Source organism: Capra hircus, chromosome 14 (genome assembly GCF_001704415.2).
Source record: "Capra hircus breed San Clemente chromosome 14, ASM170441v1, whole genome shotgun sequence".
Taxonomy (NCBI): Eukaryota; Metazoa; Chordata; class Mammalia; order Artiodactyla; family Bovidae; genus Capra; species Capra hircus.
This window is the reverse complement of record NC_030821.1, coordinates 90,833,225-90,846,985: the sequence shown is the minus strand read 5'-3', so window position 1 is coordinate 90,846,985 and position 13,761 is coordinate 90,833,225. Positions and strand designations below refer to the sequence as shown.

Sequence of the window (13,761 nt, the reverse complement as noted above, 5' to 3'; positions counted from 1 at the left end):
GCAAAATTGTACAACTGAATTATGCCCTCAGGAAATGAGTATTCACCACACACACAAGAATGCTGATGTAGCTTGAATTTTTTTCCCTTTAGAAAATAATGGGGATAAACAAAATCACCAAGCAGTCACTGAGCATTCTAATTGGTTTGGACAGCAAAACTTGCTTGGTAGGCTGTTTGGCTTCTGGGTGCATTAAAGATACATAAATCAGGCACAGTCTGTCAACATACCGGGTCACCTGGGGGACCTGGCAGACCTGGCTTTCCATCCCTCCCTGGAGCTCCCTGAAAACAGAAATATCATGTTCAAATCTTTGCACCTTGGAACAAGAGCAGATTAAAACAGGTTGGGGGAGAGGGGAAGCAGGTAAAAATTGTTCTTACATCATTCCCTGGGGTCCCTGGAGTTCCTGGCAACCCAGGGAGACCTCGAGGACCCTGCAAAAGGGGGAAAATAGCTACTTACAAGGACAGTCCTTTAGTAATTTCCCCCCAGGTCAGCAAAGTGGATTTGCGGTGCCAAATAGCTTGGTTAAGTAGCTTACCTGAATCCCTGGCTCTCCAGCTGGTCCTTGGGAGCCCTGAGTAGAAGGAGATTCAGTGATCATAATTCTGCTGGGAATGTCCATAAATTACCCACAAGGGATAAAGGAACAAATACTGTCACGTGCTTAGTGGAGCAGCGGGGCTCGCCACCACACACAACCCTGAAAACTCTCTGCAAAGTTGGCTAAGAGTCCTGGGTGGCAGGTAGACCCCTGACCAAATGCAGTGCTGGAGGTACCACCATGACTGCGCTTGGATGCCCAGGACGTTCGTCTCGGCCCTGCCATCCTGCACACTCATGAGTGTACAAACACCACACCTGAGTTCTGTCTGTCAGACACTGAGTGCCCACAGGGTAACCAGCTCAGGCTTCCTTCCTTCCTGCTTTTTACTGTGAGTCCTTTCTCGGAAGAAATTGTCAGAACCAGTTTTCAGTGAGACGAGTAGGAAATAAAACTTCAATCAATTATTCTTTTCTGTGTTAGGAAACTAGAATTTAGGGGAAGCTAAAATGGGCCAGAAGATTATCGGTGAATCTAATGATGACAGATCCTTCCCGACTGCATGACTGTGGGCCTCTGGCTGAGGAAGTGACTGACTACTTGGGTAAGCAACGAGCTGGGGTCTCAGTACCTGACTTCACTACCTGCTTGCTGCCTTCTCTCTTATTTTGAAATACATATTCATATTGTCAAAGCTACTTTTTTTGCTTCTTTGTTATTTATTCTGTGTGTTTAAGTTATTTTTGGTTTGTTGGTTTATTATTTTTTCTTGCTTCAACCTCCTTCACTCCCCTAATAATTTCCTAAATTACTTTTTTACTATGTTTAACTTCCCATCTCTAGTGGTCTTTACCTTTTCTCTCTGGAAAATCAAACAGCAGTCAAACACAGTACAACCATTCACTATTTACATCTTCTTTTACCTCTCAGGATAATTTCATTTCAAGGCCAATCCCCAAATTAATGTCATTAGAATAACCATTTATCTCACTTTTCTTGTGCAAAAATCTGTTAGTTTTTTCATAGTAAATATAAAGTTTTATCTCTTACTGCTATTTAGTCCACAAGCATACATACAATGGTCATTATTATCCTTATGGCTATTATTTGTCTTAATGATTATCACAAACAATTTTATTACCTCTTCTCTAAGATAATACATAGAGATTTTTGATATCTCACTTATATGCACGCCATTAAAATTAAGTTTTCATTTTCTTCTAATTGAAAATAGCAATATAGAATAACCTTATATTGGGGCATTCTCATAATCTTGTAAACATGAGTTTGTATTTTTTAATATATAGAATGGAGGAATAAAAGGTTAAGTCCACGTTTTCTAATTCAAAAAAATAAGTGTATGTGCGATTAGCATCTGTAAGTCAATAAACAGTGGCTACCTTCTGTGTTAGGATGTAACTACAAGGCCCATTAATTCATGCCCTCTGACTAGCATTTTTTTGTATTTCTTCCTCTGACCATTTCATTCTTTTCTATTATTCATATATGTCACAAGATCTTATTTCACAATAGCAGGTCAACCGGGTTTCAGGAACTTGACTGAATTTCACTTACAGTTCGGCCAGGAATTCCTATCCCTGGGGGGCCTATGTCACCTGGCGAGCCTTGGACACCTGGCAGTCCTCTTTCGCCCTGTGCGATGAGATGCTTCTATTAGTGAGAGGTTCGAGGGACATGAATTTTCTGGGCACATTTTGCAAATTATTAATTCTTTAAAAATTATCTTTGATATTTTACCTTTGGCCCTCGTGGACCAGGTGCCCCAGGACTTCCATCTAATCCCTAAAGAAAGAAAAGAAAATCAGGTTAATATATTTTCTTTTTCTAAAAAGTTTACTTACATCTAAGAAGTTATAACTCAAAAATATTTCATTGCTCCTCATCTTTTTTGCATAAAATGTTTTCTGTAAAAGAATAAGGAACAGGGAATACAAATTTTACTACGTTATAAGTTTTGTATAGTTACTTTAAAATATAAAATGTTTTCATCTTTAAAATGAGGCATCTGGTATTGAGAACTGTTTATTATTATTATATAAAAGGTCAAAGGGGATGAGGAAAAAAAGGCATATGAAATAAGCATACGGTTTAGATTTTCCATAAAATGTCCTGGGATTAGCCCAAGCCACAAAGACTTTTTTTTTTTAATAGATGACTGCCTATGGCCACATACGCAGAGCCTCTAGAAGGGAAATTTCAAGCAGTTTGTTTAAGACTGTCCAAGGAAGGTTCATGTTTTAAAGCTAGTATACTTTACTAGGCTTCTTTGATCCTTAAAGAAGATTCAGGGGGTGGGGTGGGGCTATAAATCTTCCAAAATTGTATGTAAAATGGTATGTGTTATGTGAGTTGTCTTCAGAAGAGAGGCCTTTGTATCAAATTTCCAAAAAGATTAGACCTCTGATCTAAAGAACAAGATAAAAGCTTCTTTTTTCTCAGACCTAAACTTATTCCTATATCTGTGATCAGAAACAGGGAGTACACAAACAGTTATTCCTCAACTTTCAAAGGAAATATCAGCAAAAGGGTTACTACTTACTGGTTCCCCTGGCAGGCTTTTTCCTGGAGGACCAGCCTCACCTTTTGGACCTGGAAGTCCAGGAGGGCCTGTAATCCCACCTGGGTCTCCCTGAGGAAACAAGGTAAGATTCTCACTTCACAGCTCAGGTTCATGGTGGGTGGTGTGGCAGCAAACATACTTTAAATTGCCATCACAGTCAGTCACACTGCATTCTCTCATTCACTTATTTCACAGTGTATACTGAGTGCCCAATCTATACAGACACTGTTCTCTTAAGTGCACTTGGATCTTGTGGAGAGCTATGTTAGAATAAGTTTATGGTCTCCTGAAATGTATGTAAGTGAATAGACAGAGGCACAGAAGGGAAAATCTATTCTTCATATAATTTTTACATTTTCTTTAAGTTATTCTCAAGTAATGGTTCAATATGAATATACTATTTCCTTGTAGACATCAAGAAACACATCATGAGATTGAGACTTCTTAGGTCTAAACCTGTGCTGTCTATAACTATAGCTGACCATGAAACAGACTTTTCAAATTCTGAGATCTTCATCTCCAAAGTGGTTCATTTTGTCACATTGTGTTTCAGTGCCAGCACCTGGCTGCCACAGTGAACAACTCCAGAGAAGCCATTCCTGCATAGTCCATGTGAACATCTATCCCCTGCGCAACCTCAGCTGCCATGTCCTGTCCTTTCACTCCTCCAAAGCCCTTATGATCCTGTCTCATACTCATCCTCAGCTACTTAACATACAGAGTGAGTGAAACAGAAGCGATACCTTTTCTCCTTTAATGCCTTGTTTGCCTGGGATACCGTGTTCTCCTGGTAACCCCTAGAAGATTCAGAATTAAAGGGCAAGACATATTAGAACATTTCTTATTGTAAAAACATTTCTATCTCTGAGTCTTTGTCAGGAGAACTAAATTTTAACATATGGGAATGTGCTGATTTTGGTCTCCTGGAGAGAGAAAAACATTGATGAAAGTATGTGGCTTATTGTTTCAAGTGAGGAAACCTGGATGTAATGGAAAAAAAAATAAATAAGGGAGAACTGAACCAAATGCCCAACCATATTACTGCCCCAAATGGGATAAACAGAAAATATACTTTTACTTTGACTCGGCAACAGAGGCATTTTCTCTTTTTATTTTGTTCTCTTTTTTAGCCTAGTCCCTATCACGTAACATAATTGTCTACATATCCTGTGGTTCCACCTGTGCCACCAGCATTTTGTTCTTTTTATTGTAAGATCTCTCCTTTAGGCTCACCTGCAATGGTTCACTAAATGGCTTGGGGGATGCAACAAAAAGTTTTGCTCCATGAACTGAATGTTCAAAGTACCATATGACCAAATGTGCTGAAGGATGAACCTTGGAGGCTCAGCCTGGGAGCACTGATAATAGAGCAAGGTGTCAAGGGGATGCTCCCAAAATGATGGGAAAAGGAGAGATTCTAATAGTTTCATGGAGCATAATCAAATTGCCAGACAGAGGTCAGTGTCCAAGAAGCATTTTCCTTGTTTTGTTCAAGTGAGGACTGATGTAGAGGTTTTGACTCCCAAGATGTCAGAAGGCCAGGGAATTTGTCCAAGGAACACAAAGCTGACATCAGAGAAAGAATAGAAAAGTGAATTTACTCAATCAAAAAAATAGCAGAGTACACATTCTTATTCTTTACAGGTGCACAAGGAACGTTCTCCAGCTAAATCACATGCTAGGCCACAAAACAAGTCTAAATAAATATAAGGGAGTAGAAATTGTATCAAGCATTGTTTCTAACCAAAATGGTATGAAATTAGAAATCAATTACAGGAATAAAAATGGGATAAACACAAAAACATGGAGACTAAACAACATGCTATAAAAAATCAGTATGAAAACGAAGAAATCAAAAGGAAATCAGAAAACACATCAAGACAAATAAGAATGGAAACACTACTTTCCCAAATCTACAGGGTACAGCAAAAGCAGTTCTAAGAGGAAAGCTTGTAGTGATACAAGCCTAACTTGAGAAACAAGAAAAAAATCTCAGATAAAAAACTGAACCTACCAACTGAAGGAATTAGAAAAAGAAGAACAAGTGAAACCAAAAGTCTGCAGAAGGAAATAACAAAGATCAGAGAGGAAATAAACAAAATAAAGACCAAAAAAAAAAAAAAACCACTAAACAATAGAAAAGATCAACAAAACAAATATCTGTGTTTTTTTAAAAGATTAACAAAAGTGGTAAACTTTTCATGAGAGTTCATCAAGAAAAAAAGTGAGAGGATACACTTAAACAAAATAAGAAATGAAAGAGAAGAAATAACAACCATTACCATGAAGATACCAGAAGATAACAAAAGAGCACTACTGTTATATGCCAACAAAGTGGACCACCTAGAAGAAGTAGACAAATTTGTGGAAACATAAAATTTTCCAACACTGAATCAGGAAGCAATAGACAATCTGAACAGGCTGGTCACTAGTAGTGAAATTGAATTTATAATAATATGAATAAAATTACAGAAAGTAAATAACTGGAACTGGACAGATTCACAGGTGATTGCTACCGAACATATAATGAAGAGCTAATGCTTACCCTTCAAGATTACTAAAAACTGAAGAGGAAGAAACACCCCCAAATTCATTCTATGAGGCCACCATTACTCTGATACCAAAACCAGAGCAAAACAGAAAATTACAGGGCAATTCCACTGATGAAGGACTTCTCTGGTGGCTCAGTGGTAGAGAATCTGCTTGGCAAGCATAAGGCACAAGTTTGATCCTTGGGTTGAGAAGATCCCCTGGAGAAGGAAATGGCAATGCACACCAGTATTCCTGCCTGGGAAATCCCATGGACAGAAGAGCCTGTCAGGCTATAGTCTATGGGGTCTCAAAAGAGTTGGACGTGACATAGCGACTAAATAACACAACAACATCTCTGATGAATACAGATGTGAAAATCCTTCTCAAAATATTAGTAGTGAACTGAATTCAACAATATATAAAAGTAATCACATAACATGATCAAATGGGGTTTATTCCAGGAATGCAAGGATGTTGCAATATCCATAAAGCAATCAATGTGATATACCACATTTACAAAAGAAAGGATAAAAATCATGATAATCTCAAATGGTACAGAAAAAGCACTTCACAAAATTACACATTCACTCATGACAAATGCTCATCCAAGCTGGTATAGAGGGAACATATCTCAATATCATAAACACCACTTGTGACAAATTCAAAGCTAACATCATACTCAGTGGTGAAAAGCTGAAAACTTTTCCTCTAAAATCAGGAAGAAAACATGTACGCCCACTCTCATCACTTCTATTTAACACAGTATTGGAAGTCCTAGCCATAGCACTCAAAAAAGAAGAAGAAATAAAAGGCATCCAAATTGCTGTGATTTACATCAGTGTTCTGCCTGACTCCTCTGAGTTTTGTAGTTTCTGATCTTACAAGAAGGTGGAGTGCTGAAGAATTGATACCTTCAAGCTGTGGTGCTGAAGTAGACTCCTGAGAGTCTGTTGGACAGCAAGGAGACCAAACCAGTCAATTGTAAGGGAAATCAACCTGAATACTCATTAGAAGGACTGATGCTGAAGCAGAAACTCCAGTATTTTGGTCATCTAATGCAAACAGCTGACTCATTGGAAAAGTCCCTGATGCTAGGAAAGATTGAAGGCAGAAGGAGAAGAGGGCATCAGAGGATGAAATGGCTGAATGGCATCACTGATACAATGGACATGAACTTGGGCAAACTTTGGGAAATGGTAAGGGACAGAGAGGCCTGCTGTGCTGCAGGCCATGGGGTTGCAGAGTTGGATATGACTGGGTAACTGAACAATGACAACTTTTCTTCATTGTAAGGGCATCTAAATTGGAAAGAAATAAGTAAAACTGTCATTTATTTGCAGATGACATATATATAGAAAACCCTAAAGTCTCCACCAAAAAAGCTATTAACTAATAAATGAGTCCAGTAAAGTTGCAGGATAAAGGTTAATATACAGAAATCTGTTGCTTTTCTATATATTAATAATAAACCATCCAAAAGATAAAGCAAAACAATTCCACTTAAAACTGAATGAAAAAGAATACAATACCTAGGAATAAACTTTACCAACAAGGAGAAAAAGCTATATTCTAAAAGCTATAAAACACTGATGAAGAAAACCAAACAAGATATAAAGAAATGGAGAAGTACCCTGTGTTCATGGATTGGGAGAATTAATACAGTTAAAATGTCCATACAATCCAAAGCAATCTACAGATTTAATGCAATCCCTACACTGAACTAGGATAAAAAATCCTAAAATTTATTGAAAGCACAAAAGATCCCTAACTGCCAAAGCAATCTTGAGAAAGAAAAACAAAGCTGGGAGTATCATACTCTGACTTCAGACTATACTACAAAGCTACAGTAATCAAAACAATATGGTACTGGCACAAAAACAGACACGTAGCTTAACGTGACAGAATGGATAGCTCAGAAGTAAACCAATTAATGGTCACTTAATTTATGACAAAGGAGGCAAGAATATACAGTAAAGACAATATTTTCAATAAGTGGGAAAACTGAACAGTTACGTATAAAAGAATAAGTTAGAACATTTTCTCTCACTATATACAAAAATAAACTCAAACTTAATGAAAGCCTCAAAGATAAGACCACCATAGAACTCCTACAAGAAAAAATAGGCAGAACACTCTGACATAAACTTTAGCAATATATTTGAATCTGTCTTCTAAGACAAAGGAAACACAAGCAAAAATAAACAAGCAGGGCCTAATTAAACTTAAAAGGTTTTGCATGGCAAAGGAAACCATGGACAAAAATGAAAAGACAACCTACTGAATGCGAGAGAATATCTGCCAATGGTATGGCTGAAAAGAGGTTACTATAAATATAAATATATCATAGAACTCAATATTAAGAAAAACAAACAACTGGTTTAAAAAATGAGCGGAAGACTGAATAGACATTTTTCCAAAAAGACTTACAGATGGCCAATAAACACATGAAAAGATGCTCAATATTGCTAAACATCTAGAGAAATGCATATCAAAATCACAGAAAGGTATCACTTCACACCCATCAGAATCGCTATCATCAAAAATTCCACAAATAACAAATGTTTGAAAGGATGTTGCAAAAAGGGAACCTGAATACACTGTTGATAGAAATGAAAATTGGTTTAGCCACTAGAGAAATCATTATGGAGGTTCTTCAAAATCTAAGAGAATCACCTAATGATTCAGCAACCCCACTCCTGGTTATATATTCAAAGGAAATGAAAACAGTAATTCAAAAAGATACATGCACCTCAGTGTTCCTAGCAGCATTATTTACAACTGCCAAGATGGGAGAAACCTAAGTGTTCATCAACAGATAAGTGGATAAGAAGATATCATATATATTTAATGGAATGCTGCTGCTGCTGCTGCTGCTGCTCAGTCGCTTCAGTTGTGTCCGACTCTGTGCGACCCCAGAGAGGGCAGCCCACCAGGCCCCCCTGTCCCTGGGATTCTCCAGGCAAGAACCCTGGAGAGGGTTGCCATTTCCTTCTCCAATGCATGAAAGTGAAAAGTGAAAGTGAAGTCGCTTAGTCATGTTTGACTCTTAGTGACCCCATGGACTGCAGCCCACCAGGCTCCTCCATCCATGGGATTTTCCAGGCAAGAGTACTGGAGTGGGGTACCATTGCCTTCTCTGTAATGGAATGCTATTTGACCATAAAAATGAAAGAAATTTTGCCATTTGCAATAGTGTAGATGGACCTAGAGAGTATTGTTCTTTATGAAATATCAGAGAAAGACAAATATTGCATGTTATCACTTATATATGGAATATTAAAAAAAAATGAATGAATATAACCAAATGTAACAGACTCACACATATAGAGAACGAACTAGTTACCCGTGGGGGAAAGGGAAGAGGGAAGATAGACGAAAGGGATTAAGAAATACAGACTATTGTGTGTAGAATAAATAAGCAGGAAGGGTTTATTGTGTAACACAGGGATTTTAGCCATTATTTTGTAGTCACTTTAAATGGTGTATAATCTATGAACATATTGAATTATTATGTACACCTGAAACTAATACTGTAAATCAAGTATAATCCAGTAAAAGAAAAAACAGTGCATTTAAGGGGTGTGAGGATATATATGTATGTTTGTGTGTGTGTGAGAGAGAGAGAGGGAATTGTGAATCCGGTAAAGCTAGACTATAATGCAACCTGAGGACCTGTCACCAATTGCATTATAGAAGTATTTTCAGCCAAAAGATTTGCCCCCTTTTTGGAGACTTCTGCAAGAATACAACATCAGAAGCTTTGGAAATGTCTTTCTTGAATGGAGAATTTAATCAAGAGCCATGTATAACGATGTATAATGGAAATGTTAACTTGGGTTTCAAAGACTGATTTGTTAGGTTAATAATATTCAAAAGGATCTCACATAACTAAATGGAGATATGAGCCTTCTCAACAGTCTCTGACATTAGGTGTGATCAGTTTCAGTGGCAGAGATGACCCCTGCCCTTGGAAAATGCAGTATGACTCATTTGCATGAACAGATGCTGACAGCCTTTAAAATGACACATGCATCTACTATACATACAATATCTCCTGGTGGTCCTCTGGGTCCCACAGAGCCTGCAGGTCCTTGCTGACCCTAAAATAGAAGGAGATATATACTTCACTTGTGCTAAAAATATAGTCTGTACCTGAATATATGTAAAACATGGTGTGACCTTCATCTATAGAAAAGTATCCAGGCTCCTCTGTGTAACACTGAAATGTGCTTTGGGCTTACAGTTTTAAGACGTTTTTATTGAAATGAGTCTGTTCTCATGCAGGTTTGATCCCTGGGTTGGGAAGACTCCCCTGGGGGAGGAAATGGCAATCCTTTCCAGTATTCTTGCCTGGAAAATCCCATGGACAGAGGAGCCTGGTGGGCTACAGCCAATGGGGTCTCAAAGACTTGGACACGGCTTAGTGGCTGAGCACACATGCATGTGCTCACCAGCAGATGAGTCTGGATAACTTGCGGTACACATGGGTAGGGGCACATTACATGAATCCTTCTAGTGCCTCCTAGCAGTGGGTCTCCTTTGGGACAGTCCTATAGCATCCCGTGTGGGAAACTCAAGTGCCTGTGGGCTGCAGAATTTGGGCTTGGGAAATTAAATCCTGTTCTCTTTAAGGAAACAGGGTCATAGATGTGGCTCATATTTTTTACTTTTAAAGCTTTCAGAGATGCTATTGTGAATATGGTCTGAAAAGTGCTTAAATATCCTATTGTGATCCAAAAGACAGAGGCACCATATGTGTAATAAATGCAGCCAATATGGGAGTGTGTCTGTGGGAGAAATCACTATGAAAACATGATAAAGTCCCTGATGACATTTGTGATGAAAATGAGCGGTACATCAGAGCTCCTTGTTTTACACAGAAATGGCTATACCTTCAAAACAATGTCCACATTTCCCTGAGTTATTTCTTATGTACCTTTAGTCCTGGGCTTCCAATTACACCAGGTGGACCAGGATCTCCAGGCTCGCCCTAAACACATGGGTGGGATAGAAATGGTTACTTTAATTTTCACAATCCCATTATGTTGGAGATGCAACAGAAGGTTGTCAGGGAATTACCTTTATTCCTTGTGATCCTGCTATTCCAGGTTCTCCCTGTAAATGAAATAATCACCATACATGTGTTTATATTCAGATGGAGGACAGCGTCTCTAATGCTGCAACTCATTTACACTTTCAGTAGCTGACATGTGATAAAAGAGGAAATTATGGAAGACATGCTGAAGTCAAGAAGGGTTCATCCTAAAATATGACTTAAAATAATAATTGCTAATAAACCATTTCTTATTTTCCTTTCTTCTCTGTAACAGTTTTTCCCCAATGTCACTTTTGACACTGTAATCATCATGGTCCATTAGCAATGACTGTGTCCTCTACTCAACTGACATTGTTATTAGCTGGTTTGTCACCAGCTAATCCTACAGCGCAGAGAAACAAAACTGCAGATAAGGGCAAAAAAGAAAGAGTAAAATCTAAGTTGATATGTCATGGAGGTTCTGCTTTTAGGTACATGTATTTAATGAAACAAAAATCACACAAAAATTAAAGTACACAAAAGAGTACAAAGTTGGCCACAAAGGGTTCACTTCAATTAAATTATCTTCCATGACTTAATCACTGATCCTTTTATTTATTTATTTTTTTTGGCTGTTCCACAGGATCTTAATTCCCAGAGTAGAGATCAAACTTATACCCCCTGCACTGGAAGCTTGGAGTCTTAACCACTGGACCACTGGAGAGGACCTATCATTGATCCTTTTGATAAAACCATCCTGTTTGGTAAATCCAATTTATATCAACAAAAATTTTGGAAAAACTGTCTTATACAATAATTTTGTACCTGAAATATCCTTGGTGTATATCTTTCATTACATTCATGTCCAATCACAAATAGTAATGTGTTACAGAAAATAAACACTACTTGTAACAAGGTTTAAAATTTCATACTTATCAAAATAAAAGAGTCAAAATTCACAGAGGAAAAAGCAGAATGCTCAGGGAGTTTATCTTATCAAATCTATTAGGCTCTAAAGTAAACATGATAGAAATCGGAGAGGAGGAAATCAATGAAACAGAAAACCCAAGATAGTGATAAAACATCTACTTACTCTATCTCCCTTTTCACCTTTTGTAAAGCGTTCCCCCTAGGAAAATGCATAGAAAAAAGAATCAAATATAAACTCTTTTAAAAACAATCTCTCCAAACCTGGATGTGAACAAATCCTGCAGGTCAAACTCAGTCCTCCACTGCAAACGTGTAATGATCCAGAATGTCACATTGTCTACCCGTGCAGCTTAGAAGACCAATATGCAACTGAATTAGAAAACCCTTTAATATTCCCAAATGAACAGTAACTTAATCATCTTAATGTTATTTTGAGAATCCTGAGTGGTTGACAAATTAGAATATGGTCCAAGGCCAAAGCTTCCTCTGGTGTGGTTCAAAGAGAAGATGGTCACACACACACACACACACACACACACACACACACACACACACACACACACACACACACACACACACATATGCAAGCATCCAAACAGAGGCAGAATGAATGTGAAGATGCTGGAGTGATCAGTGGAAGGACATTCATTTGAATTCTTCCGGTTACTTAAGTTGGTGCTTAAAAGATACAGCTAGAGTTCTAAATTAGTGTTTAAAATTACAAAGTCATTACTGTAAAAATACTAATTTTCACTTTCCTTTTAATGAAAATGACATGAAGGGGTTAATTACTGGGTGAATAACAGTACAAGTCTATGGAACTGATACTAGTTCTTGCTGTTGGGTTTAGGCTTGAAGGTTCTGGTGGGAGTCAAAGCTTTGAAGGGATGCCTCTTATGACGCAACACTTTCCCCATGGTCACTGTGTTACTAACAACACAACCCTTCCTACACACACACACACACACACATACACACACAGAGATGGGGAGGCTTTCCTGTATTAGCTTCTGTTCTTGAAGGTACATACTGTGATGTCATTTAACCTTCACTACACTGCTGTGAGGAAGATATTGTCCCAATACCAGAATGAGAAGAGGTTCAGAAAGGTTCTGAGTAAACCTAAGTTATCAATGTTTCTCCTAAAGCAGCATTCACCCACTGTATGTTCCCTGTTCCCTTGTTTGTCTTGCCTACAAAATCTGTGAATGAAGAGATATAAGTCACCTTGACTATCATAGCATCTCTGGGGTACACTTCTGCTGAAATGTATTAAATTGGGGAATTTAAAGTTTTACAGATAAAACAATAATTGCTGACATTTATTGAATCATTTCAATGTATTAAACCCTGTTTTAATCACATTATATACATTAATACAATTAACCTCTTGGGTCAACAGGGTAGTACATTCATTTACAGAGGGGGAACTGAGGCACAGGGAAGTTAATTCATTTCCCCAAGGTCACAAAATCAATAAGAAGTCACTGAGGATCTAAACCCAGGCAGCCTGGCTTCAAAATCAGACTTTGCTTACTCAGTCTGTTTGATATTATTTACAATTTAATTGCCTTATTATGTGAATTGAGTGAATGGATAATAAGATGGAAACCATACATTGTAAAACATTTTATTTTGCATCTGAAAGTCAAGGGAAAGGCTGAGGACCGCTATGCTAGGCAGTGCTGCTCTCAAAGGTGCTGGTAAGGATTTGACCTTCAGATCACCATAGGCGGTGAGTGGTTACCGAAAAAACTTCACATCTCATGACCCGGGGAATTCTGGGGGCCCTGTCTTCTCCCCCATGTCTCCGACCTCCCAGCAGTTACGTGGGGGCAAGCTGCTGACTCTGACTGTGAAATGTGTTCGGCAGGGCTGCAGAGCACATGAAGGCTGAGGCTTGCGGAGACCACTCACCATGCTCCAGTCCTGCCGTCCTGGCAGTGGTGGCTGAGAAGTTTGTGCCTGTCAGAGGGCATAGCTCCCTGGTGCTTACCAGCCTGCTGACTGGTTACTAAGGGTCATGTGGAGCAGGATACCCACTCCTCCCAACCACACTGGCTGGGCAGTATGAGTGAGAGAAAGCTTTTCTTGGGGGTAAAACCACAGAAATTTCAGGGTTAATTTGTTACTTAG

General features: G+C 38.4%; 1 protein-coding gene across 1 annotated transcript in view; it reads right to left on the bottom strand.

The window, feature by feature from the left end:
• COL19A1 (collagen type XIX alpha 1 chain) overlaps nt 1–13,761 on the bottom strand; it is a 114,952-nt gene that overhangs the window by 69,422 nt on the left and 31,769 nt on the right. The window contains exons 4-14 of the mRNA XM_018058814.1: nt 11,789–11,824; nt 10,740–10,775; nt 10,597–10,650; nt 9,707–9,760; nt 3,872–3,925; nt 3,108–3,197; nt 2,306–2,350; nt 2,123–2,200; nt 545–580; nt 384–437; nt 231–284 (exon numbers count right to left, since the gene is read on the bottom strand). Of these exons, the coding sequence (XP_017914303.1) occupies nt 231–284; nt 384–437; nt 545–580; nt 2,123–2,200; nt 2,306–2,350; nt 3,108–3,197; nt 3,872–3,925; nt 9,707–9,760; nt 10,597–10,650; nt 10,740–10,775; nt 11,789–11,824 (591 nt within the window). The remainder of the gene's footprint in view (nt 1–230; nt 285–383; nt 438–544; nt 581–2,122; nt 2,201–2,305; nt 2,351–3,107; nt 3,198–3,871; nt 3,926–9,706; nt 9,761–10,596; nt 10,651–10,739; nt 10,776–11,788; nt 11,825–13,761) is intronic.